This window comes from Sphaerodactylus townsendi, linkage group LG01 (genome assembly GCF_021028975.2).
Source record: "Sphaerodactylus townsendi isolate TG3544 linkage group LG01, MPM_Stown_v2.3, whole genome shotgun sequence".
NCBI lineage: Eukaryota > Metazoa > Chordata > Lepidosauria > Squamata > Sphaerodactylidae > Sphaerodactylus > Sphaerodactylus townsendi.
The window spans coordinates 148210099-148233197 of NC_059425.1; the positions used below are offsets into that span (position 1 = coordinate 148210099).

Here is a 23099-nt window from a genome sequence, read left to right on the forward strand (position 1 = left end):
AATTGTAGAGCAGGACATCGTCCCTCAAGGGAAGATTTTTGTTGTGACAGATTTGCATTTTTAAAGTACAATATGGGGGGGGGGGATTACAAGCAACTGTAGTAGAATTGGCAAGTAGTGCTATGTAATGAATTTCACTGATTAGGTGAAGAAGACTTGAGGACCAATCTTTTGCTTTACAAATTTGAAGTGTACTGTAGAGGTTGGTGGAAATAAAATGGCTGCCTGTGCCCTTGCCAGAAATCTTAATAATAAATTATTTCTCTTCCATCTTGATGATGTGGGTGTAATATAATGGACTGAGGAAGCTATTTATCCCATTTTGGGGAAGAACTTTGCACAGGGCTCTTTCCCAGAACAGGTTTAGCCCTTTATGCGTTTTACAAAATCTGGGTTTTACAAAAATCGCTGAACTAGCTATCTTTTTGGAGAAACCAAGGGAGCCACAGCAATCCAGACTGTTTGCAATCACTTCCTGGAGGGGTGAAATCTCCAGTGTGAAGGCAAACGGAAAACCAGGTTCATTAATAACATGTTGCACACATTATTAGCATGCTGTGCAGACACTTCCATCTCTGAAGTCTCTTGCCTTGAACAACCTGCAGTGTCGCCATAAGTCAGCGTGACAGTATTTTAAAAATCTCAACACAGAAAGGATTCTGCTTATGAATACTTTTGCTGATACAGACCACACTCACATTTTCCACTAAACGGTTTTTAGTTCAAACTGATCCAATTTGCACTAGCTTGACTTAGTAGCCAAACCCCCTAGCTCATTTAGGAAACCAAAGATTGTCTCCAACAAACCTTTTGTTCACCCTTCCCTCTCTTTATCAGTTTTGAAGTATTCCTTTTGACTTCCCATGGCATATTTACTAGAGCACTTGTCATACCTCTCATAACAAGATAGGAGACAATTTTTATTTTTGTTTTTAGCTCAAGTGTCTGGCTCTGTCACTGAAATCAGGATCCATCTTCAAATTGAACTTTTGCCAGTTGGAAACTGTCACTGTCTTTGGAGCATAAAAGTCAAATTCCTAGTACATCACATATTTTCCTGATTTTCTTCCATCTCTACTTGAAGTAATTCTTGGACCACTGGCTTGGACTGTGGCAGTATGTGGTTTCATCTGCCTAGGATTATCTTCTTCCCTTTGGTGGTTCAACATGCCATGTCCTTGTTGACCTTCAAGAACAATTTTAAGACAACTGAGAGGGTTTTGGGACTTAGAAAATATTAAAATCTTTATTATTGCTGCTGGTTTTTCCCCCAGCTTTCTAAACTTGCTTTAATTTGAATCTGTACATGTATTAATATTTTTGATATATAGTAATATAACATTTGTTGTTAGCTGTCTTTTTGTTTTGTAGCACAGAAGGCTGCAATAGAAATATATTTATAAGTAAAATAGAATTATAAGAATGTAGGGGTAGAATTCAGCATGGACTGGCAGAGAATGGAAAGGGGAGCACTATCCAAACTTAAACATGCCACAAACTGAAAACAGGAACTAAAAGTGCTAGCAAGCAGATGGCTCCAGCTGATTCTTCTTCAGTCTCAGGGACTGAGAAAACACACTGATTCACACTGACAGTGAATACTAAAAACACCTAATTTGAATTTAATATTGAAGCTTTGTGGAGCAAAAGTTAGAGGAGGGAAACACCAGTAGTATTTAATAGAATTCCTTTCATTCCACTGTCATTGCTTGATTTTGTGAGATTGTATCAATCTGTGATTAATTATAATTTGAGCATTGTTGTAATTTTAAAAGTATATTAAGCAGATGAGGTTTACATTCAAATTTGGTAGGTACCTTTTTATGTGCGTTGTGCATATTTCTTTGGTGCTAGCTTTAGCTAGGCATATGTAGTGCAAAACAAAAGAAACATAACTGTTTCAAGATGATGGAAGAGATGGGACTATATCAGGGACTATATTTGGGACAAAACCCTGAATTGGGATGTCAGTGGGATCCTTTGTATAATTAGAACATTTAGTTGGAAATAAAATGTCTGTAATAAAATATTCTTTGTTGTAAAACAGAATCATATTCACTGTGCATTCTTAAAATGCTGAGAGCAGAGTCTGTTCAGTGGCGGGTGGGGGAGTGCTGGTGAAGGTGATGCTGTGCCACATCCAAAAGGGCTGTGGGGTGGCAGAGGCAGGAAGAAAATTTGAAATCCTTCCTTTCACCCACCCAAAGAACCCCATCAAAGAAACAGACTTACACCACTGGAGGTGTTCATAGCATGAAGGTCCAGTGGAAGCTGACTAATGTCAACTCCACTCCTGGGAATATGCCTGGAAAGCCCCCAGCCATGCTGGCATCCCAGAGGATGCTTACACAGCTCTGGAGGCTGGGCTGCCTTTCAGGTCTGGCTCTGCAGACCTCTGCAGCACCCACCTGCCTCCCAGTTTGCCTTCTCTGCTGACATGACTGCCATTTACCCCGGGGGGGGGGGGGTAAATACACTATCCAGCTCCTAAAGCTGCTTAGCCCCTCCTCAGGATTAGGCTGCGCAAAAATGCAGATATTTGTAATACTTGGGCTGCCCAAAATACTTTTGGGCTGCCCAAAAATTCAGATATTTGTAATACTTTTCAGTAGCGGAAGTAGCAAAATAAAAAATTCATGCATCAGCTATGATATATTGTTGTAGTTCATTGTTGAGGCTTCTGTACAGTTCTACTTGTGCAGGGCCAACCATGGAGCATTTTGATAGCAAATTAAGAGCATTAGCCAAATATGGAGAGCTCTCCTTACCCTCTATTCTCTCTGCCCAGGTCATGTGACTAGGGAGGAGGGATATGCTGCCTCCCTCCACATTTTCCTTTGCTGCCATAAAGAGCAGAGGTGAATTTGACTCTCTCTGATAGCTGAGCTTTGTCATATTCCAACCTCCTGCTGAGCATTCCTGAAGCTCTCCAACAAGGTGTGCAAACAATGAGCAGACCAGCTGAAGGCTGCTCTGCACAGCTTCACTGCACCTGGATTCATGGCCAATACCAATAGTCCCTCTACTTCTGTGGCATCTCTGGAGCCTAGGCTCCCCAAGAAGGTGAGACATAAGACTAAACTCATGGAATCAGCATAGAGAGCACATTCCCACTTCTCGAGGACGATGCTCCCCGCTGAAGACCCGGGGCTTCCCCAAGAGCCAGTTGGCTTCATCCAGCCTTCCATTGCTTCCTCGCTGGGAGGTCTCTCCCTAGAGAAAGACTCTCCTAGCATCATCATCATCATCATCATCATCATCATCATCATCATCATCATCATCATCATCATCATCATCATCATCATCATCATCATCATCATTTACACATAACAACACAGCACAAGTGTCTGGAATTCATCTCTGAATATCGAGTCCTTCCCAAGGACCTAGGATATTAGCGGTATTTGCGTAGAATATGTGCAGTTCCTAGAAGTGCTGCTTTCTGCAGCATGTGGACTGATGTTCTGTCCAAGTTTAGGCTTTCCAGATGTTTTTCAAGATTTCTTGGGATTCCTCCTAGAGCACCAACTACTAGTGGGATTACTGTTGTTCTTTTTGCCACAATCGCTGGACAAAGCTTCAATTTGTAGGTCCTTGTATTTTGTGATCTTTTCCAGCTCTTTGTCCTCTACCCTGCTGTCAACTGGCACAGCAACATCTATGATCCAAACATGTTTTTTCTCTATCACTGTTATCTCTGGGGTATTGTGTGCCAGGTGTCTGTCTGTCTGTATTCTAAAGTCCCAGAGTATTTTTGCTTCTTCATTTTCTGTGGTCTTCTCTGAGAGCTTGTGCTTTCGTTACTCAGGTCTTGCTACAGGGCAGGCCGTACTTTTGCAAAGGTTCCAGTGCACCATTGCTGCTAGCCTATTGTGACGTTCGAGAGATAGTCCAGTTTGGAGCTATTTTCATTACAACAACAGATGATGTGCTCCACGGTTTCATCACCCTCTTTGCAGAGACTGGCACTTTGGATCATTGTAGGACTTTTCAATTCGTGTCTTTATTGCAGGTTTGTCCCAGTAATGCTTGCTCCTGGGCAGCAAAAAATCAGGCCTTCAGTTTCCCTTCTTTACAGAGTTCCCCTGTCTGAGCCACCTTCCATGTTCTTACAAATTTATTGCCCATGGAGTGGCTTGTTTAGCTCCACTGCTGCTTTTCGTGGTTTTGGGTAACTGGCTGTTGGACTCTATATACTCTTTTGATTCTTTTGGCTTTCAGCATCTCAATAGCATGGACTTTCTTTCAAATGCTGGCTCTTGACTTTCTTGGATGTATTCTTTCAGGGCCTCTTTTCTCTTCATCTACTCGATTGCTTGACGTGGAGCAGTCCTCTTCCTCCTTCTGACCTTGCTAGGTAGAGTGCAATGTCTACATCACTTTGCGTTGGGATGCAGTGCTTTCGATGTGGCGCATGATCATAATTTTCACACCTTGTTTTCTGTCCAGGATGTAAAGTCCAATTGGAAACTTGTGTCCAGTTAATTATGCCAGCAGTGTAGCGTACTACAGGCACCGCCCAAGTATTAATTGCCTTTATTGTATTTCCTCCATTTAACTTTGATTTTTTAAATAATAATAATAATAATAATAATTATTATTATTATTATTATTATTATTTATTGTATTTATAAACCGCCCTCCCCCATGCTATTGATTACTGTCCCTATAGAAAACTTGACCAGCGCAGGCTGAAAGAGGGTGCTTGCCAGGGCAGTGAATCCATTACTCCCCTGTGGACACGGTCCACGAGGCCTCCCCTCCCAGAAGAGGAAGTGCCAACGCTCACCACTCACAACTCCCTGACTCCATCTTTGGGGGACATCTGAAGCTGCTCCTTGGAGAACGAATGGACAGATTGGACGGCACTAGCTGACATTCCTCAGCCCCCTGGGGAGCAGAAGCCTATTCAAACTTGCAGGAACTATGGCGTCGTACCCTTCCCCATTTCGGGAATATGCCTTCCTGGCCTATGACTGAGGGACTGAAATGTTTCCATGAATGGGAATGACCTGTGAAGGATGCAGCCTTGGCCGCAGGCAGGAGCAGATGTTGCCCCTCCTTCTTTGGAACCAACCATCTTTATGACACAGACTCAGAAGGAGACTTCTATTTCTGATGGGGAGTCCAGCTGTACTGACTCGAGACTGAACTCTAAGCACCACGCGTCTTCCTTGGAAGCGCACAAGACTTATGTCGACCAGTTAGTGCTCATGGCAAGGACACCCCAGGTTGACTACGTCCATGGTGGTAATAGCAGTAGCAGAATACTTGTCTGTACAAAAGTCACTAATTTTCCCTTCTTGGATGACTAGCTCTTTGTTTCCAAATCTCTCCAGAATCAGCTGGATACTGCCCTACAAGCTGATCAGGTGTTAGGACTGGTGATCAACACAGCCAAGTTCAAGTTGTGACCTAACCACAGGATAGAATTCAAAGGCACAGCCCTAGATTCCACTGTGGGCAAGGTTTTTCTCTCTGTAAAGAGGGTCCAAGCCATTCAGGCCCTTATGACCCGGTTCCAAATACATCTCTAGAAAAAGGTTGTTACCCTCCAGAAGCTTTTAGGCCTTATGGCATCTGCGACTTCCACAGTCAGGTTAGCCAGGCTATGCATGCTATGTCTATGCATGCACCCCCTGCAGAACTGCACCTTTCTCAAGATGTGGTCCTGCCTGCATTATTTCAAAACCCTCAGTCTGTGCAGGAGAGGGCTATGCACTCCCTAGATCTACATCACTAGAACTAAGTCCTTTAGGAAGGACGCTGCATTATTCATAGATTTCAGAGGCATCAAGAAGGGTTCCCAAGTGTCTGTCCCCACTCTATCGCATTGGGTGATATCTATAAACCCAGGTTCCTTGCCAAATTGTTATCAGGCCATGCTCTACAGTGGCCCTGACCACTTCTACAGCCTTTAAGAATAGAGTGGACCGTAATGACGTATGCAGAGAAGCTTTGTGGTCTGCTCCCTTTACTTATATCAAGAATTACTCTGTGGATGTTGATGCTAGGACTAAGATTAACCTGGGTCAAGCTGTATTGCAATCTGTGATTCATTAAACAGTCACACTCAGCTCCATAGTATGTATGCTTGCTATTCTCCCATGTGGGGGTGTACAGAGGCCACAATGATGAAAAACAGTGTTGCTTACCGTAACTGTTGTTCATCTAGTGGACCTCTGTACAGATACATGTCCTTCCAGCTTTCCCCGCTGTGGGCTATCATCTAGTATGGGTGGTGACTCGCAGCAATAAAGGAAGATCTGGAGGGAGGAAGCACGTCCCTCCTCTTTAGTCAAATGACCTGGGTGGGGAAAGTAGCTAGCCAAGGCATGTGTCTGGCCATATTAGGCTAAAACTCTTAATTTGCTATCAAAATGCTCTGCAGTTGGCCCTTCACAAGCGCAGTCCCAAGTATGTTTGTACAGAGGTGAACAACAGTTATGGTAAGCAACACTGCTTTCTCTCTAACATACACACCAAACCTAACTGGACTGGATTCTACTGGCTTTTCCCACTCCCCGACCTAACTGTAGTCTACATTTTATGTGGCCTTTGTGCACATGGGACATGTAACCCTTAGCATAGAATTGTTAGTAGTCAAAAGTGGCCCATCCTCCTTCTGTTCGTGAAAAAGCTGGTAACATACAGTTCATTGTTGTCTCATAGAGTGTGGAGCATAACCACAGATGTTTCCCCTTCCTGCCTTACTACTTCAAGTAATGGGTGAACAATATAAATTCTATTGTGTCATATAAAACATTGCCTTCAAAACAGGAAAGGGATCCTTTTATATAGTGCCTATGTTTGTAAATTGTTTAGGCGACATCGTTATTGCAGGAGATGATCTTTTCCTCATGAGCTATTTACCTTGACCTGGATTTGCCCAGGTTATCCTGACCTCACAGGATCTTGGAAGCAGGGACAGCCCTGGTTAGTATTTGGATGAGAAATCACAAATGAATACCAGGGTTGCTATGTATCCCTGGAAAGTGGCGCCCCGGAGCTTCAGCCTCTCCATGTCCTCCAGCAACGCCACTGTAAACTGAAGCTTATTTAAACTATACAGAAGAACAAGAGAATAGGTCACATTGGAGTACAAAATGGCAGCGTTCTAATTACAGGGCAGTGAGAGTTGTATATAATAATTTAGCCCTGAAGTAAACTTGGCAAAACTAATGTGACCACTGAGGAAGGCTTTCCCCCAAATGCTGCTTACCATGGTTTGTGTTTATCCAGATCTCTTAGCATATTCAAGTCAATTTTCCCAGTTCCAGCAGTATGGGAAACTGACTATGCAGAAAACCCACTTGAGAGTTTTTCTGGGGGACTGACAGAGCACCCAAGTGACATACAGAACACCGATATTGATTTATGACTGTTTGGAATTCAAGTGCCTGTCATAATTTTTTTCCCTGGCAAGAAGTTTGACCCATTACTCTGCTGGTTTTGGTGTAGTATATGTTGTTACAGGATAACACATTGTTATTAATTGTTCTGTGTGTTGTACTACAGGATAGTAGAAGTTATTTGTATTGTGTCATAGGATAGTAGAATATTAGCACTATTTGCATGACTTTCACTTTTGCACTCCATTAAATATTGCACTTAACCTTCGTGCTCTGTCAGTAGTTGGCAGGAGAGGTACAGTGGTTTTTCTTGTTGCTTGTTTAAACTAACAAAGATCAATATTAAAAAGCAGTTATTATATGTGAACAAGATTCCCTCCCCCCCATGATACATCTATGAATTTTTACACAGTTTTCAGCTTTTCTGTCTGTTACTCCATTGCTTCTGTTCTTTCATATTTTACATACATCCTCTTGGGACTGTGCTGGGGATTATTTCATTGAGATTAAATGACACCAAATATGAGCACAGATTGGTATATTTTGTGTGTGATGTGACAATTTAAAAAAAGGATTGGGAGATTTTTTTAATCTACCCTGAAATTAAGGGGAAGTTCCTTAAATATCTGTTGGTAAAGTAGCTGGACTGCTGAAGACCAGAAACTTGCAAATAAAAGCAATGCAGTGTCCTGAGGGGGAAGGATTTGCTATAAAAATAGATGCACGATAATTGTTCAAAGAAAAGGAAAAGAAGCCTTTGGAGAAGCAGTGACATCAGCTTTAAGGACAAAAGCCTTTCCATAAAATAAGTTACATCCCATACTTCTTTAGTGAGATGCTAATTAATTTCAAGTGGTGAAACATGGAATAAGGTGCCAAATAACAGAATTTTCAGGTAAATTTCTTCTGAAAAATGCCTTTTGCAGGCATAATCTCAAGTGTTTTGGGGTTTTTTTGCTCTTTAACAGCTGTTGGGCTACAGCTGTTAGTTCTCTGTTCAGCTTTCTAACCATCAGAGGATAAATATTGTATAAATAGTTGAGGTCAGACATATCCAGCAGAGGGAAGTGGCTCACAGGCTATTGCAGTACACTGCTAGGCTGTGCTTTTCTGCTAATAATTTTCATAGTTTTCTTTGATATTGTCCATGTAGTCCTCCTGTCTAAATGATTTATTGCTGAATATAAAAATAAGCCCTGGGGGTACCATGATCAAAGTTATCATACTATCTTTATTTTGCATTGAAATGTTAAAAGAAATTAAAGGATTATGATTAGAAAAATAAGATTAATATTCAAGACAAATGTTACATATTTTAGTTAAAGGACTCAAAATTAATATAAGCACATTTCCCCAATCCTCTGAAAAGGCTTAATGTTTTCATAAACCATAATAGTAAAATATCTGTCATATTTGTCAGGATATTTTATCTTAATACTCCATCTGACTAACAAAATAGCATCCTTGGAGTGTATACTGTGTTCTTGGCAATATGGAATAATTGCAAAAAGTCTCATTTGTAAAAATGATTATTGACTATCAGTCGCTTCTAAAAAATAGCATAAATCCTACCTTCCTTCTGGGATTTTTTGTTTCCTGTTTCATGGTAAAGGAACAGGAAATAAGCAGAAGCTTTCTCATCTTTTTGTAGGGATCTCAAACCATGAATAGCACTGGAGCCATCTCTTTATGGCGAACATATATCCGCCCCTTCTAAAAAAGTTTTTTTTTTAGCACACAGGTCCTCTTCACTTCCTGTATCAGCCGTGATAGGAAAAACTATCCAAGGTTAAGCTGAAAATAAATATGCTGAGTCCATGCCACGTAGGTAAATAGGTATCGCAGACCACTTTTTAAATTATATTATATGCACTAAAAATGACTCTCTTGGCTAATCTCACAATATCCCAGTCTGTTTATTTACTTAATTTATATTCTACCTCCCCCCCCCAATATATTATGCTCCTCCTTTCCATTTTATTCTCTCAGTGATGTGTGAGATAGGTAACCTGAGTGTGTATGACTGACCCAGAATCACCCAGCAAGCTTCCATAGTAGAGTGGGGATTTAACCTCCGACTTCCCAGATTCTATTTAATATTCTAACCACCATATTGGCTGTCTAAGATAACTCACAGGGTTATGGTTATAAGAATAAAACTGAGGAGAGAGATTAATGATATTGTAAGCTGCTTTGTATCCCCACTGGGGAGGAAAATGTGAGTATACATCAAAATAAATAAAATACATTTTTTACCATTTAAGCAATTTTAAAATTGATTTACAGGCAGCCCAATCCAGAGGGGTGGGGAAAACCTCCCCTCTGGAGCTGGCGCACCCCTGTGCCAGCGGAAATGCTCTTTCTGCCAGAGCAAGGGGTGAATCCGCTGGTGGAGGGGCAACTTAGCTGTGCCGCTGGGCCCTTGGTGCTTTGCGGCGCCCGACTCAAAAGCTGGTTCTGTTACCCAGGTCTGCCAAGCAAAATGCTGTGCTGGCATAGCCGGGGGGGGGGGGGCAGGGGGGGCAACCTTAGTCAGCCTCCAGAGCTCAGTCAGCCCCCTTACACCAGTGGAGATATGCCACAATTTTCATGGTGTATGTTTATTCCCCGCTATGGGGGATTTTTGCCTTAAAAAAAACTTTTTTAGGGCTTCCTATGTCATGGGACAACCCCCTGAAGGGGGCAGGGTGGTGCCAGAGTGGTGCCTTTCCCACCCTTGCGACAGCTCTGGATTAGCCTGCAAAATACCTTACAATCGCCATAGTACTTTCTTAATAGATCTTACAACTTGGACTATTCATGAAAAGAAGCATATAAAATTCTTAATAAGTACATGATCAGTTTTTATGTGTATTTGCTTTGGTAGTCTTTGAACTCAGATCCATTCTTTGTCTTCCGGAGAATTCTGAAACACTGTTGAGGAGCCATGACCGTGCTGTCAAGGTGTCTCATGCTGTGAACCCTGAGGATGGCAGATAAATAGTGACAGTCATAAGTCCAAATACAATTTAGGATTTTGCGCAGTAAAATAAGTGCAGTTTATCTTTAAGCCACATATTCAGGAATTTACACGGGGTTATGTTTTGTTTTTGGTTTCAGAAGCCCTAAGTATCTAATATAAAAACTGAGCTGCCTTCTATATGGGGTGTTTTTGTTCATGGAAAGAAGTGGTAACAAAATAGTCATTTTCTCTATTTCCCATTTTTGTTTCTAACTTTTTTTTTACACTGCATAGCATAAGAGCAAAAGACCTGTACATTAAATTTGGAAAAGGACCCTTCATCACTTGTTTCCAGAGCTTGAGCCAAAGGCTGTCAAATTGAATGCCAGGGTTCTGTCCTGGAGCATGGAGATAGTAATTCTGACCATGTGCAGAATTTTATCACTAACTAAGAACAACCAGCCCTCCAAAAATACCACCAGATTAGAAGGCTTTTAGTTCAAATATTGTGCATCTAAAAAAGGTGAGCCCCGTTTCTCTTTTTAAGAACTGTAGCACTGCTTGTTTTCATCTTTCAGTGACTGCCTAAATATATTTAAAAAGTAGTATAATACAGTATTTGAAGTATCAGAATAGGATATAGGAGACCCAGGTTCAAATCCGCTTGCTGAGCTTGGGCCAATCACTTTCAGCCTAATCTACTTCACAAGGTTGTTGTAAAAAGAAAACTTTAAAGGGAGAATCGTGATTACTGCCCTGAATGACTGAATAGACTTTCTCCTTTTGGGCTAGGGAGGCATTTAGAGACGCCAGCCTCCAGATGGGTCCTGGGGATCCTCTGTTATTACAGTTCATCTTCAGACTACATAGATCAGTTTCCCTGGAGAAAATGGATTCTTTGGAGGGTGGACTCAATGGCATTGTGCCACACTGAGGTCCTTGTTCTTTCCAGACCCCACCCCCAAATCTCTATGAGTTTTCCAACCTGGATCTGGCAATTCTATATTCCCATCCTCTGCTGGTGCCCAGGGAAGACTTGGCAACTCTAGTGGCATTAGTACAGATTGTTCAACAGTAATTTGAGTGTTACACTCCAATGGAAACAACGTGTTGATGGTTCCTGGCCCCAGAGCTGTCCAGTTGTTCTTGACCAGGGCCAGGGCTTTTTGGGTCCTGCCCTCATTTTCCCCTTGCGCTGGCAGGATGGGCACTCATGCGGGCATAAGGCTGTGCTGGCTTCACAAGTAGGTCCCCCCCCCCAAAAAAAAACTGGGCTGTCCGTTGTGTTGACACTCTCAGCCATAAAATGTGTGGCTGCTCTCTATGATTTTTCCTTTTGCCGTTGAGCTTTCACATCAGCATGGCCATTCATGGAACTTGCTAATGTTCTCCACACCAGCCGACAAGCCACATGAAAACAGTTCTTCATGCTATGAGGGTGGTGGGGGAGCAGCCGGGGAAGGCTGTTTGGTTCAAATCCCATGTGATAGGCAGGGCCCCAATTTCTAGCTATGTCTTTGTGCATCTAAGAACGGCTGAAAAGATAGATCGCAATTCAGAGAAATTATCTTGTAAATTATGTTGGAAAAAAGGGTCAGAAAATATATACCCAAAACATGGCTTTGTAGTCAAGATGACAAAGCATGCAGTGGCTACAGCTCTATCCCAGTCTTTGATCAGCGAATTCAGCCATTGTTTACCAGTCAGATGAACTAGAAACTCCTCAGACAGACAAGTCAGGAGCACAGGACGATCCTGTATCAGCCCGTCCTCGTTTCAGATCATCCCAACTAACACCACAGCTTCTTATTTCAGCCTCTCTCCTTTTCTGGAGGGCTCAGGAGAACAGCACTACCCCCTCCCTGTTCTTTGTGCCTGCACTGCATCACTTCTTGTTTACATTCCTGACGGTTTCGTTTTTGACTGTGTGGGCAGCAGCTGCTACCTGCTTTATTGCAATTGGAAAGTATCAGCTCTCCTAACGGCTGTAAACCAAGATCAAACATTTATTTACTGAAGCGGTTGACGGCCAAGTATGCTCATGCAACCTGCCCTTTGTGCTCTGCCTGCCTTGAGAAGCCACGTTTCCTCCCTCTCAGAGCTGGTTCACTTTGTCTGGCAACTGGCTGCCCGCAAAACAACTCTGGATCTCAGGAGAGGAGTTCAGTCACCACACAAGAAAGGAAAGCAGAACCTCCCCCCCACCCCCCAGACTTACCAGGGTGTGGCTTCAGAAATATAGACGCAATAGCAAAGACCCAGCATCCTGGATTTGTGGGATGATCAGGGTTGGATTCCCCCCTCCCAGGTACACATTAATGATTTAACCAGCAGCCTTGTATGTCTTTCTCTTGGCCTGATGGGGGAGCCAAATGCTATTGATTTGTAACTGGGAAGCTTTAAAAAAAAATAATCCATCCCTTCCCTCCCCACCCCCCTTCCTGCTTCCCTTCTGGTTTTATTGTTGGGCTACTCCTGAGGATCATTTGTGAGCTGGTTGCCAATACGGCTGGGCCAGTCTTTTCCCACACAAATCCTCCCCCAAATGCATTTTCACTAAGTCATTGTCTTCAGATCTACCTGTGTGCTGCCTGTTCCGGAATTAATCACACAAGCAGACTATAAACAACAATGGTAAGCAATTTGTTCATTGATATTTGTACATTAGTTTATTCACTGATCTGTAGTGGGTCAGTTCCAGCTTGATCTTCCTAGAGGGTGATCTAAACAGTACAGAATGTGTTGCTTTATTTTGGGAATGGGAATTTTTCTACCTGTCTCACGGTTCGTTTTTATTTCCCTCCACCCCCCTGCCCTTCTCTAGAGCTCTGGAAACGCTTCCCACAGATGCTCGATGTCATCCTCTGCAGAGTTTTCTGATGATGATGATTTCAGCCAGAAATCTGGTTCGCTGTCTCCTGCTCCGGGTGATACCCTTCCTTGGAATCTACCTAAACATGAGAGATCCAAGAGGAAAATTCAAGGTGGATCTGTGCTGGACCCAGCTGAAAGAGCAGTCCTCAGGATAGCCGGTAAGACTGGGGATTACTATTAGGGAACAGTTCATGAGCAGTTCATGTATATACACGTGTGTGTCTATTATTGTGGGGTTGTGCATCACAGAGGAGAAAACAAACTGAGTATTAACAACTTTGTTTTTTAGTGCTTAAAAGGACATAAAAACTGTCTTCCGTTCTTGCTTTTCTAGTGATGGTGACTAAGCTATTTAGCTGTGTCTTCCGGCTGGACAGACTAATGCATGTGGAAAAAATACAACTGCAATATGTGCAGGCACGCATATTAAACTTTCATGGGAGGCTGCATTACAGTGCAGAACAGAAGTAACTCAGTTTCATATCATGGGTACAATATGCACACCACTTTGCTGGTGGAATGTAAGGGTTTGAACTGGCTGTATGCTTAAAGATACAGTCTTGTGTATACTTATTTAAGAATAAATCCCATTGAAGTAGAGGATGACATTGAGCACTTTTGAGAAACTGTATACAAAATGGGGCAACAGTAGCTTTTGTTTTAGCTCAAGGGATATATTTGTGCTGTAAAGAAGATGGAACCATGTGGCTGCTTTTTTTCCTGGCTAGTTTTGTATTTAACATGGCTTATATGTGAAGTGGCAATGTCTGCTCTGGAAACCAGCTACTTTGACTGGCAGGAGCTGAGCCATTGAAAAGCATACTTCTCTCCCCTCCCCTGAATAATACAGAAGAGGCCCTGCTGGGTTCTCAGTTTAAGGCACCAGAAGAGTTCATCTTCATGGTGTTGAAATAGGTCAGGGTGTTTGCTTGGCCAACCCAGCTGCAAACTGAGAAGGCAGTGTAACCTGATCATTGAGAGAAATTGCAGTGGTGGTGTCTGTGTTATTCTTAGAGGCTCTCAGGAGTAACGCAGTGCACACCAAGGCACAAAGTTATTAGTGAGAATAAACTAAACTCTGTAGTGATTGCTAATGGGATGCAGTGAGAAGAGGGTGGTAGAGAGGTTCACTGATTACATTTCTGGAAAACGAAAGCTACAGGGTTCAAACCAATCACCTGGAAGGTCTGCTTTATAAGCAGAGAATTTTTGAGGGGAGTCTGGTATGGGTAGTAGTGATGCAAAGGCACTTTGTGCATGCTTGGACACACTCCCATCTTCATTATGTATATATTCCAGGACTGAACTGTGTATATATATTCCAGGACTGAACTGTGAAAACAGCTTCTAGAACTTGACCTGATTTAAATAAAAACTGGTGGTGGTGGGGAGAGTGGAGCTAGTAGTACAAAACTCTGCCCTCTCCTGATTTGTCATGCATGAGTTGACTGGTGGGGGTGGGGTAGGAGTAATGTGCAGCTTGAGGGTGAAGTGCCTGGTTGCAGCTGGTACTAAGGAGATCATCACACACAGAACCATTATCTTTCTTCCCTGTAGAAATCAGGCAGAAATAATAGTTTTTAAATTCCCCCCTCCCCCCACAATTTAGCTTGTCTCACTATTTGCATTTACACTGATGTGGCTTAACGAGTAGCAGGGAAGAATGAAGAGTTTGCATCCAGTTTGCGGGGGAGGGGAGACTATAGGGAGTGACGGAGAACAGGGCCGGATCCTGCATTCCCATCAAAAATACTTGTGCGGCTTCTTCCCTTTGACTGCAGCAAGTCTTGGACTCGGTGGATGGGGTCCGAGTATGAGCCCAGGGACTGTAGAGAGGAAATGGCATAAGACAAATGAGGACTGAACTGCGTCAGCAAGCTAGTCCCATGTGCAGCGACAGATGAAGTGTGGTGGGGCTGGGGCAGGATGCTTCAGTCCCACTCTGTAGGGTCAGAACCCTATTAAAAAGTGTGGCAGGTTCAGGCGGGGTGGGGTGGGGAAGATGAGAGGGCAGCATCTGGGAAGAGCATGCACTTCTGTTCACTGGAGGCAGTAAAACAAGAGTGGCAGGCAGTGATACCTGCCGCGATCAGGTCCCGCCCATAGCTAGTGAAGTTATTGTTATGACCAGACCAACCAATAGTGTGCAGAGGGAGCTGACTGTGGCGGGAACAGCAGAAAAGCTGGGCATTTGTGACTCGTTTCCCTAGGGCAGCAATCTGGGAACTTTGCATTGCAGCCTGGGAAGCCGCGAGCTATTCCGGTAGGGAGAGGCCAAGCAGCAGTCAGCGGTCCCTGCTTTAGTGACGCGCTGCAAGGCTTGGGAAAGCTCTGCTGGGTCGAGGAGCCTTTGGAAGGAAACGCCATAAGCAACCGCTGCATTTTGTGGACCGTAAAAAACGGGCAAAGAGCAGGATCAGGAATATTAATTCAGGTGCTCCTCGTTAGGATCCAAATATTCAATCTGGGAATAAAAACAACCACCCCAAGGGAGACTGGAGTTTTGCTCCACGGGATTTGAGCATTTTATAATCCCAGAGGCATGACCATGTTAGAAGTCCTTGGCAGAAAAAAAACACAATCAACTAGGAGCCCGCTCGCATTTTGAAGGCTCACAGGGTTTATTCCCGCTTAGGCTGCTGTGAGTCAGAACTCACTGAACAGCTACGCTGAAGTGCAGCTATATTAGGTCAGACTCATCACACTTTTTATTGGGCTTTTAAAAACCGCTTCTTGCAATATCTCCCTTCTGTAGTGAGCATGGAAGCATCAGCGTACGGCTGCCCTACTTAAAATGCATCTTCTGACTCACCCATTGGAGTAAACGCTGGCTAGCCTTCAAGGCACCGCCAGTCCCCCGTTTTGTTTTTGTAATGGGGGAGGGGGCTACTGTGAAAGCAGTTCTAGTGTTTGGAATTGGGGTGCGGAGGCGGGACGGTGTTAACAGAAAGCCTTTGGAGCAGAGGACTCACCAAGCATTGGACCTCGAAGTAGGCTGATAAAGCAGAAGCGCACAGCCGTCTGGGCACGACCGCGAGCGGGATGCTCACGCGCCTGCCTGGGACCGGGGCTCTCAGCGCTTTCTGTCGGGCCTGCAGCCTCCTCTTTGAGCAGCAGAGCCGCTTGGGGACTTAGGCGACACGGCAGCCGGCTTTGCGCCACAGCTTTCCGGCGCCGGTGCCTTTTTAAAGCGTTAAAAGAAGGCTCGATCTCGCTGCCTTTGCAGGCGAGAGCGAAGCAAGCGGAAGGACGGAGCGGCGGCGGCAAAGGGACCTGGGGTGGCTCCCGGGGGAAGGAGGCGGGCAGGCGAGGGGCAGCCGCCGGAGGTCACCTCCACCGCGGGGGGCTGCGACGTCCTGGAGTGACTGGCGCTGGCTGCAAGCGGAGATTTGCTGCTCCTGACATGCGAGAGGGAGGCAGCCCTTTCCCATTGGCGGCACAAACGGGCTCGCACGCCGCTCGGGGACGGAGGGAGGGGGCCTGGGCGTTTCCTCGGACAGCGGCAGCCCCCTCCCTCCCTCCCGCCTGCCTTTTGTGCCGGCCCCCCAAAGGCTGCCCGGCGCCTTGCAGCGAGCTGAGCAGAGACGGTGTCCAAACTTGAAGCATGGCTGGCTACCTCTCCCCCGGCGCTCATTTCTGGACCGAGGAACAGGAGTACCTGCAGGCTTATGAAGATGTGCTGGAGAGGTACAAAGGTACGCCGAAGGCCGCGCTGTGCCCCGGGGCGACCCTGAAGGAGGATTTGCTGGTGATCCGAAGCTTTGCCTTAAAATAGCTACTGGTGGTTGTGATGGAACAGGTGGCAGAATCAGGTCCTTGAGAGATCTGCGGGCTGGTCCAGCCCAGGGAAGGTCTAGAAATGCCCTATGGTTCTTTGCCTTATGGTGGTGTTTTTAATTCTCCCCTTTCTTTGCCTCCTTTCTCCTGAAGTGCTAAAGCCACTGACACCTTTGCTAAGGCTGTGCTGTATAGGATTTGACTAGGGCAAGGTCTTGCTTTATGTGTTTTATATTCTACGTGAAGGGTGGGAGCTCAGTAAAATATACTTTGCCATGTTTAAAATAGGTTTATTACAAAGAAAATGCATATTTGGACCATTTTATTTGAACTGTACATGTATCTGTGCCTAACACTCCATCCTGTTTTTCTTTCAACTACTGCTAGGAGGATGACTTTGCATCTTTCAAGCAAGCTAGGACCACAGTGTAGAGCTTTCCTCCTCCACTTTCTCTTAATTTAGTAGAGACAGAAGGTTCTATATTATGTAAAAATTCCAATGATTTATCATATTAGAAATGCCAGTTGTATTATTCTTGTGTGTGGGATGAAGAGGTACATAGGTCACATCAGTTATCCACTGGCAATATTGAGGAGTATTTCTTCTTGATCCAAAATTACTCATAACAACTAAAGGGTTATAAATATCAGTGTGTAATAACTGAAGTATTATTTTATTGTGAAATTGAGAGTTTTAGCATAATCTGCATGGCTGATTTTTTGTTGTTTTACCTGCTGTTTGAAGCTTCCAAGAAAACAGTCTGGGACACAGATTTTGGGCCTTATTTCTTTTATAATATTTTCTTATAGAACTAATTTGCACAAGTTGATCTATACCTACTTTTTAAATGGGAGTGATGTGGTTATGATACATTTTTATATACACACACACGTATGTATATATGTGTGTGTATAAATGAATTAATGTCCTCAATTCTTTTTTTTCTCTGCTTATCAGTGGAAAAAACTACTTGAATGGTGATATTAAGATTCGTTCTTAAAAGTTATCCTATTATGACATATTATTCTGCTTCACTTACAACTGATGTGTCTGTCATTAAAAGATGTCTAATGATTCCTTTTGTGTCTGTGGCCTATTGTGTCATTGCAGCTATAGAGCATGTGCAGTTGTCCAATAACTAAAATGCATTAAGTGGCTGACAGATGAAAACCTCTCAGCTGCTTTGAAGAACTTGTAGAAACAATAACCTTATTACATTACTTGAGAATTTACCACTACTTTTATGAAGACTAGGCTGGTCCCTTGACTGCTGTGCTTGTGTTACAAAATCAAAAAGCACTGTGCATTGCTCTGTTCTATCACTGACCTCTGAATAAAATTACATTCTCCTTGAGGTTTATAAAAAGCTTTGCTTTTCTAACTCACCTGTCTATCAAATTTCAGTAATATCTGAATTCATAACAGAAATACTGTAACTTGATATTCAGTGCTTATTATTTTACCAGTTTCATTTTCTATGGCTTGTAATAATAGCATTGCAATTATCCCCCCCCCCCAGAGTGAGTGTGCTTCACCCAGATGATGGGCCCCTTCCCCCTCCTTCCCCTTCCCTCAGGGTGGGTGGGTCTCCCTCCCTCCTGGGATGCATGGGGGACACATACCGAGTGCTGCAAGTGGCCATGACCCCCTGGGTTCATGTCCATTGTATACTGGGACATTTATTTATTTTATTTTATTTGTTATATTTATATACTGCCCTCCCCGAAGGCTCAGAGCGGTTTCCATCAAAATTAAAAGTTTAAAACATTGTATGAGTGTTTCCCCTTCTCATGTCACATATTTACTGTGATAAACATTAGTGAACACTATTAATGGTCTTGGTTCAGTTGTAGTGACTTATGACTCTAAATGTAGATGCTTGTGCCTTTCACAAGGCTCATCCAGTCCACTTATTTACCTCAATGATACACCATCACAATACAAGAGACATCCTGCCAGTACAAAAGAACTACGGTAAATGTCACAGTGTGAGTGAGGATGTGCATTCAGGTGAGCACCTGAGTACATGCAGAAGACTGCTGGTTTACTGACTTCTCTTCTTGAGCTGGTAATGTTGGTTTCCAGATAATTGCACCCTGATGTCTGCCTGATGTATCTGGGCTGCCATGTAAAGCATGGAGCATCACTGACAGCCCAATCCAGAGGACTGTGGTAACTGGAGACAATGCAGGAAGGCAGTGAAAACTAGAAAAACCGTGGCCACTGGAAAATCCCTTGCAACCCAAAATGGACTTATGCCACCCTTTCAGGTGACATTAATTGGACTCCTGCATTGGCATGTTCCCAGGCCTAAAGCTCAGTGAAAGCCAACTAAGGTCAGCTGGCACAGTTCTGCAGGTGGAAGGCTCTTTCTGGATTGGACGAAGCGAAGTTCTGTCTCTGTGTTTACGTTCTGCTGGCATAGGTGCTACTTACACTGGCGGAGTGGGCAAATGCACTGGTACAACCCCATACTGATTCCAATATCTGTTTCCCACCCCCTACCCCCCTTCGCCCGGATTGGACTGCCTGGCTTATAAGCGTACTTTAATTTCTGTAGCAGTTCTCAGAAGAATTTTCGCTTCCTGCGGAAAAGTGTAGACCAGGTGCACTATTTGAATACAGCAGAATCTTAATAGTTATGATTTTGGAAAGAACAAGGATGATCTAGTCCAGGTTTCTGCAAGCCACATTCTATTTCCTTCCTTTTTATAGTTGACCTCCTTGACCTGTCAATTACTTTACTTAAAGGCTTGTGAAATATTATATCTAGTTCCTGTGGAGGGAAATTTTTTTGGATGCATCATGAAAGCTGGAAAAACTGGCCAATTCATGGCAAAGTGATGTGTTCTTAAGCCAGTTGTGCTTTCCCATCTGAATATCAGTTGTATGACTTCACTGCAATTATTGTTGTCCTGATGACTTGCTATGGGATCTGATCTAATATGAAAAGAATGGCTTCAATACATGCTGAGAATAGAAAGCAACATTTTTACATAATGTTGAATGAAACTGACTTCCTTTATCAAACCAAAATGGTATGTGTGTTTTTTTTTTGCTTATGCATTCTAAGATGCAGTCAGTTACTTGCATTCAAACTTTTTTTTTTCTTGGTCACAGAATGCTGCCAGCATTTATCTTGAATGTTATCAATGTGCCAAGATATCTACGGCTCAGCTGTTGGATACTGTAACTAGCAGAGTCAGCTGTAGAACATTTCTTTGCCGGTTTTGTGGGTGGGAATCACAAGATGCTGCACTGTTTTGTAAATTACAAATATTTGATTTAAAAAATGACATTTAAAAATAGTTTAAATTAGGTTAATTTTTTTCCTAGACAAGTAAGGTTCTGCCTTGACGACCATGTATTTTCCTACACCATTACTTTGGTCACTTTGTAAAAGAAATCAAAGAGGTATACATTAACAGTAAATTTGTAAACACTATCTGTTGAGTATGCGTTTGCAGTAAATAAATTACTTTTGCTCAGTAAATATGAATTTCTATAGTTGAGCTATCAGTTGTTGCAGATGAGAGAGGGAGATGTATTTGAGTTCATATTTAGTTCGTATTTACTGTGCACCTTGGTGTCCAGTTTATTTATTGATTGCTGACATTTTTTCAGACAGAAACTTTCTAACACTTGCTAGCAGGAAAAAGTGCGTTTCTTCAACTTGATAGAGAAATAATTTTGAATCAACATACTTATTCAGTGAGGAAAATTTTATCCTTTGTTTGGTCTTCCAAAACCAATTCAATATGGTGTCTTTTTTGCTGCTGTGAAATATTATAGACTTCAACATGATTTTTTTAGCCTGTGTTTTAACATGGGTTTTATAAAACGATACAACATATAAGATGGTGAGACAAAATCGTGTTTTGGTACATTTAGTTTAGCAATTCCATTGAATGGGTACAGAGACTGTTAACAAATTTCAGTTGAGAAGTAGCAATTTGTGAGAATATGTGGACATCTATATATATAAAAAGCTAACCGTGTATTTGCTAGTGGTAATATAACTCAGTAACTGCCGGGCCAATTCCTCTGAAAATTCCCTGCCACTATAGTGAGCCAGGTGAGAGTGTTTTTAGATGTTCACGTACCTGAAATTTCACACCTGGCCCAGGTAAAACACCTTTTTCCTGGCGCTCCATGGTGAAGGACATGCAGCTGCCTGTGTGTAACTGTCACCCTTAGAATGTTCGTGCAGCTTAGAATGTTCACTCAGATGGCCAGATATGAGCAGTGAAAACAGTACATAGGCAGTAACTCAAGTGGAAGTGTAAAACATATACACATATATGCACGAGGGAGAGGGGAGGGAGAGGGAGGGGTGGCATGCAAGGGATGAGAGGGTGAGAGAGGGAAGGGATGGAGGGGGAGTCATGCAAGAGAACAGAAGTTAGGGAGGGGAGAGAGTGAGGGGTGGCATGCAAGGGAGGGGAGGGAGGAGGCACAGCATCTGGATATGACCCACCCACTCTAGCAAAGGGGAGGGAGGTAGGGGGAGGGGTGCCATGCAAGGGAAGAGAAGTGAGGGAGGATGTGGTCACACACATCAATGACATCGCACAGTATCAGCCTGCGTGTTTCCATGAGCATGTACTGCTGGCCTCTGCAATTGATTTGCTTCTACTGTTCCTTTCCCATTTCACCACAATAAGCCACAGCAACATGTGGATGGGCCCTGCTAGTGATAAATATATGTGTTCTTTAACATTCCAGAATCAAAGATGCTAGAGAAAGAATCTGTTCTGCAGACCTGCCCATTCCATTAAGGTCACAAGATAAAAAGTTCTCTAGGAAGGATCTGCCCTATTCTGTTTTGTTTCAATGCCAAATTGGTATATAATTGAATGCCTTTAGAGTGCTGGTTGGATCAATTTCTGCTGCCAAAAAGTCTTTTCCACTAAGGTTGGTAGAGGGATCAGTTATCAGTGATTCTACTCTGCTGCTGCTGGCTGGATGGCAGTTAAGGTTATTCACACTTCTGTAAGGCTAAAACCATGCCTACAATGTACAGTTCGAATGTGCTACAAGTTGAGTGTGTTTGCTTTTACATGTTCTGCAGTTTAGAAAGAACAAAGTTCTGTAAATGTCAGATATGAATTTAGCCTTAGTGCATTCCTGAAATGGTTCTTAACAGACAACGCCTTGATTTTCTGATGCTAGGGTAAATGTTTCATGTGTTGAATTGTTGCAGTCTGTCTAAGGAAAAATAATAGTTACACATATACTTTAAAACAATATACTGTATGAAATCTGTCATGGTGTAACAAATCTTTTATGTCCTGAACTTGTAGTCTTATCCTCTGAATTGACATGCAGCTAATCCACAAAAATGATTCTGCTATTTTTGTTGTTGTTGATATGTTTTGGGTAGGGAAAGCAGCACAACAGTGCTGCAGCTTTGCAGTCTACACCAAGAAACCCTTGTCCTTTTTCATACTATTAATGAATAGCAGACTATCTTATAAGGTGGCATTTTCTATATTTACTAAATTGTCATGTTGGAACTCTTATTATTATCCTTTCTCATGTGGGATGTAAAGCCTAGCGTGGATTCGGTTGTAGTGCTATTCCAGTGAATCTTTGTGGGCCTACAGTACAATTCTATGCAGAATTACTCTGGGCTAAGTGCATAGAAATCAGTGGGCTTAGATTGGTGTAACTGTGCATAAGATTGCAGAATAGCATGCACATTGACAGCACAATCCAGATGCGCGGGGGGGGGAGTGCGGCGGCGGCCAGAAACAGTGTTGCAAAGGTGGCATTGTGCCACCCCCACAGGGGCTTCGGTTGGTGTGGAAAGGAGGGTAATTCAAAAACCTTCTTGCTGCTGAAATTGCCCCATAGCCCCAACAGTCTTACATCATGTGAAAGTGTGTTGAAAATCTGAGGGCTCTGACATCAATGTTCCTGTACTGGAACAACAGCCCATGATGTCGGTGTTGCTCCATGATGGCGCCAACTTCTGGGTTTTGCCACTGAGGAACTGTGGGGTGCTGGGGTCCCAGCACCTTCTCTCTACCAATTGGGGGGGGGGAGGGTGCCTCTAATGCTAGCAGAGAGAACACAACACTCTCCTGCTCCTTATGCCTGTTCAGCCTCGCTATCTGGATTGGGCTGTCCATCTCTTTGCCTAAGGATTAAC

The 23099-nt window shown here is 43.3% G+C and overlaps 1 protein-coding gene and 2 long non-coding RNA genes across 23 annotated transcripts in view; 1 reads left to right on the plus strand and 2 right to left on the minus strand.

Moving 5' to 3' along the window:
• DST (dystonin) overlaps positions 1–23099 on the plus strand; it is a 356441-nt gene that overhangs the window by 35020 nt on the left and 298322 nt on the right. For 16 of the 21 annotated variants that reach the window (XM_048496838.1, XM_048496737.1, XM_048496783.1 and 13 more), the window contains exon 4: positions 13118–13325. In XM_048496838.1, the coding sequence (XP_048352795.1) occupies positions 13118–13325 (208 nt within the window). Of the gene's footprint in view, positions 1–13117; positions 13326–16703; positions 16863–23099 lie in introns of those variants that run through there. The other 5 variants (XM_048496812.1, XM_048496821.1, XM_048496878.1 and 2 more) reach the window with 2 other exon arrangements.
• Positions 10172–12649, minus strand: LOC125432847. The gene is made up of 2 exons (XR_007244554.1): positions 12512–12649; positions 10172–10314 (listed from the first exon to the last, which is right to left on the minus strand). It is a non-coding gene; the product is annotated as an uncharacterized LOC125432847 (long non-coding RNA).
• Positions 12940–16606, minus strand: LOC125432851. The gene is made up of 3 exons (XR_007244555.1): positions 16140–16606; positions 14787–14993; positions 12940–13244 (listed from the first exon to the last, which is right to left on the minus strand). It is a non-coding gene; the product is annotated as an uncharacterized LOC125432851 (long non-coding RNA).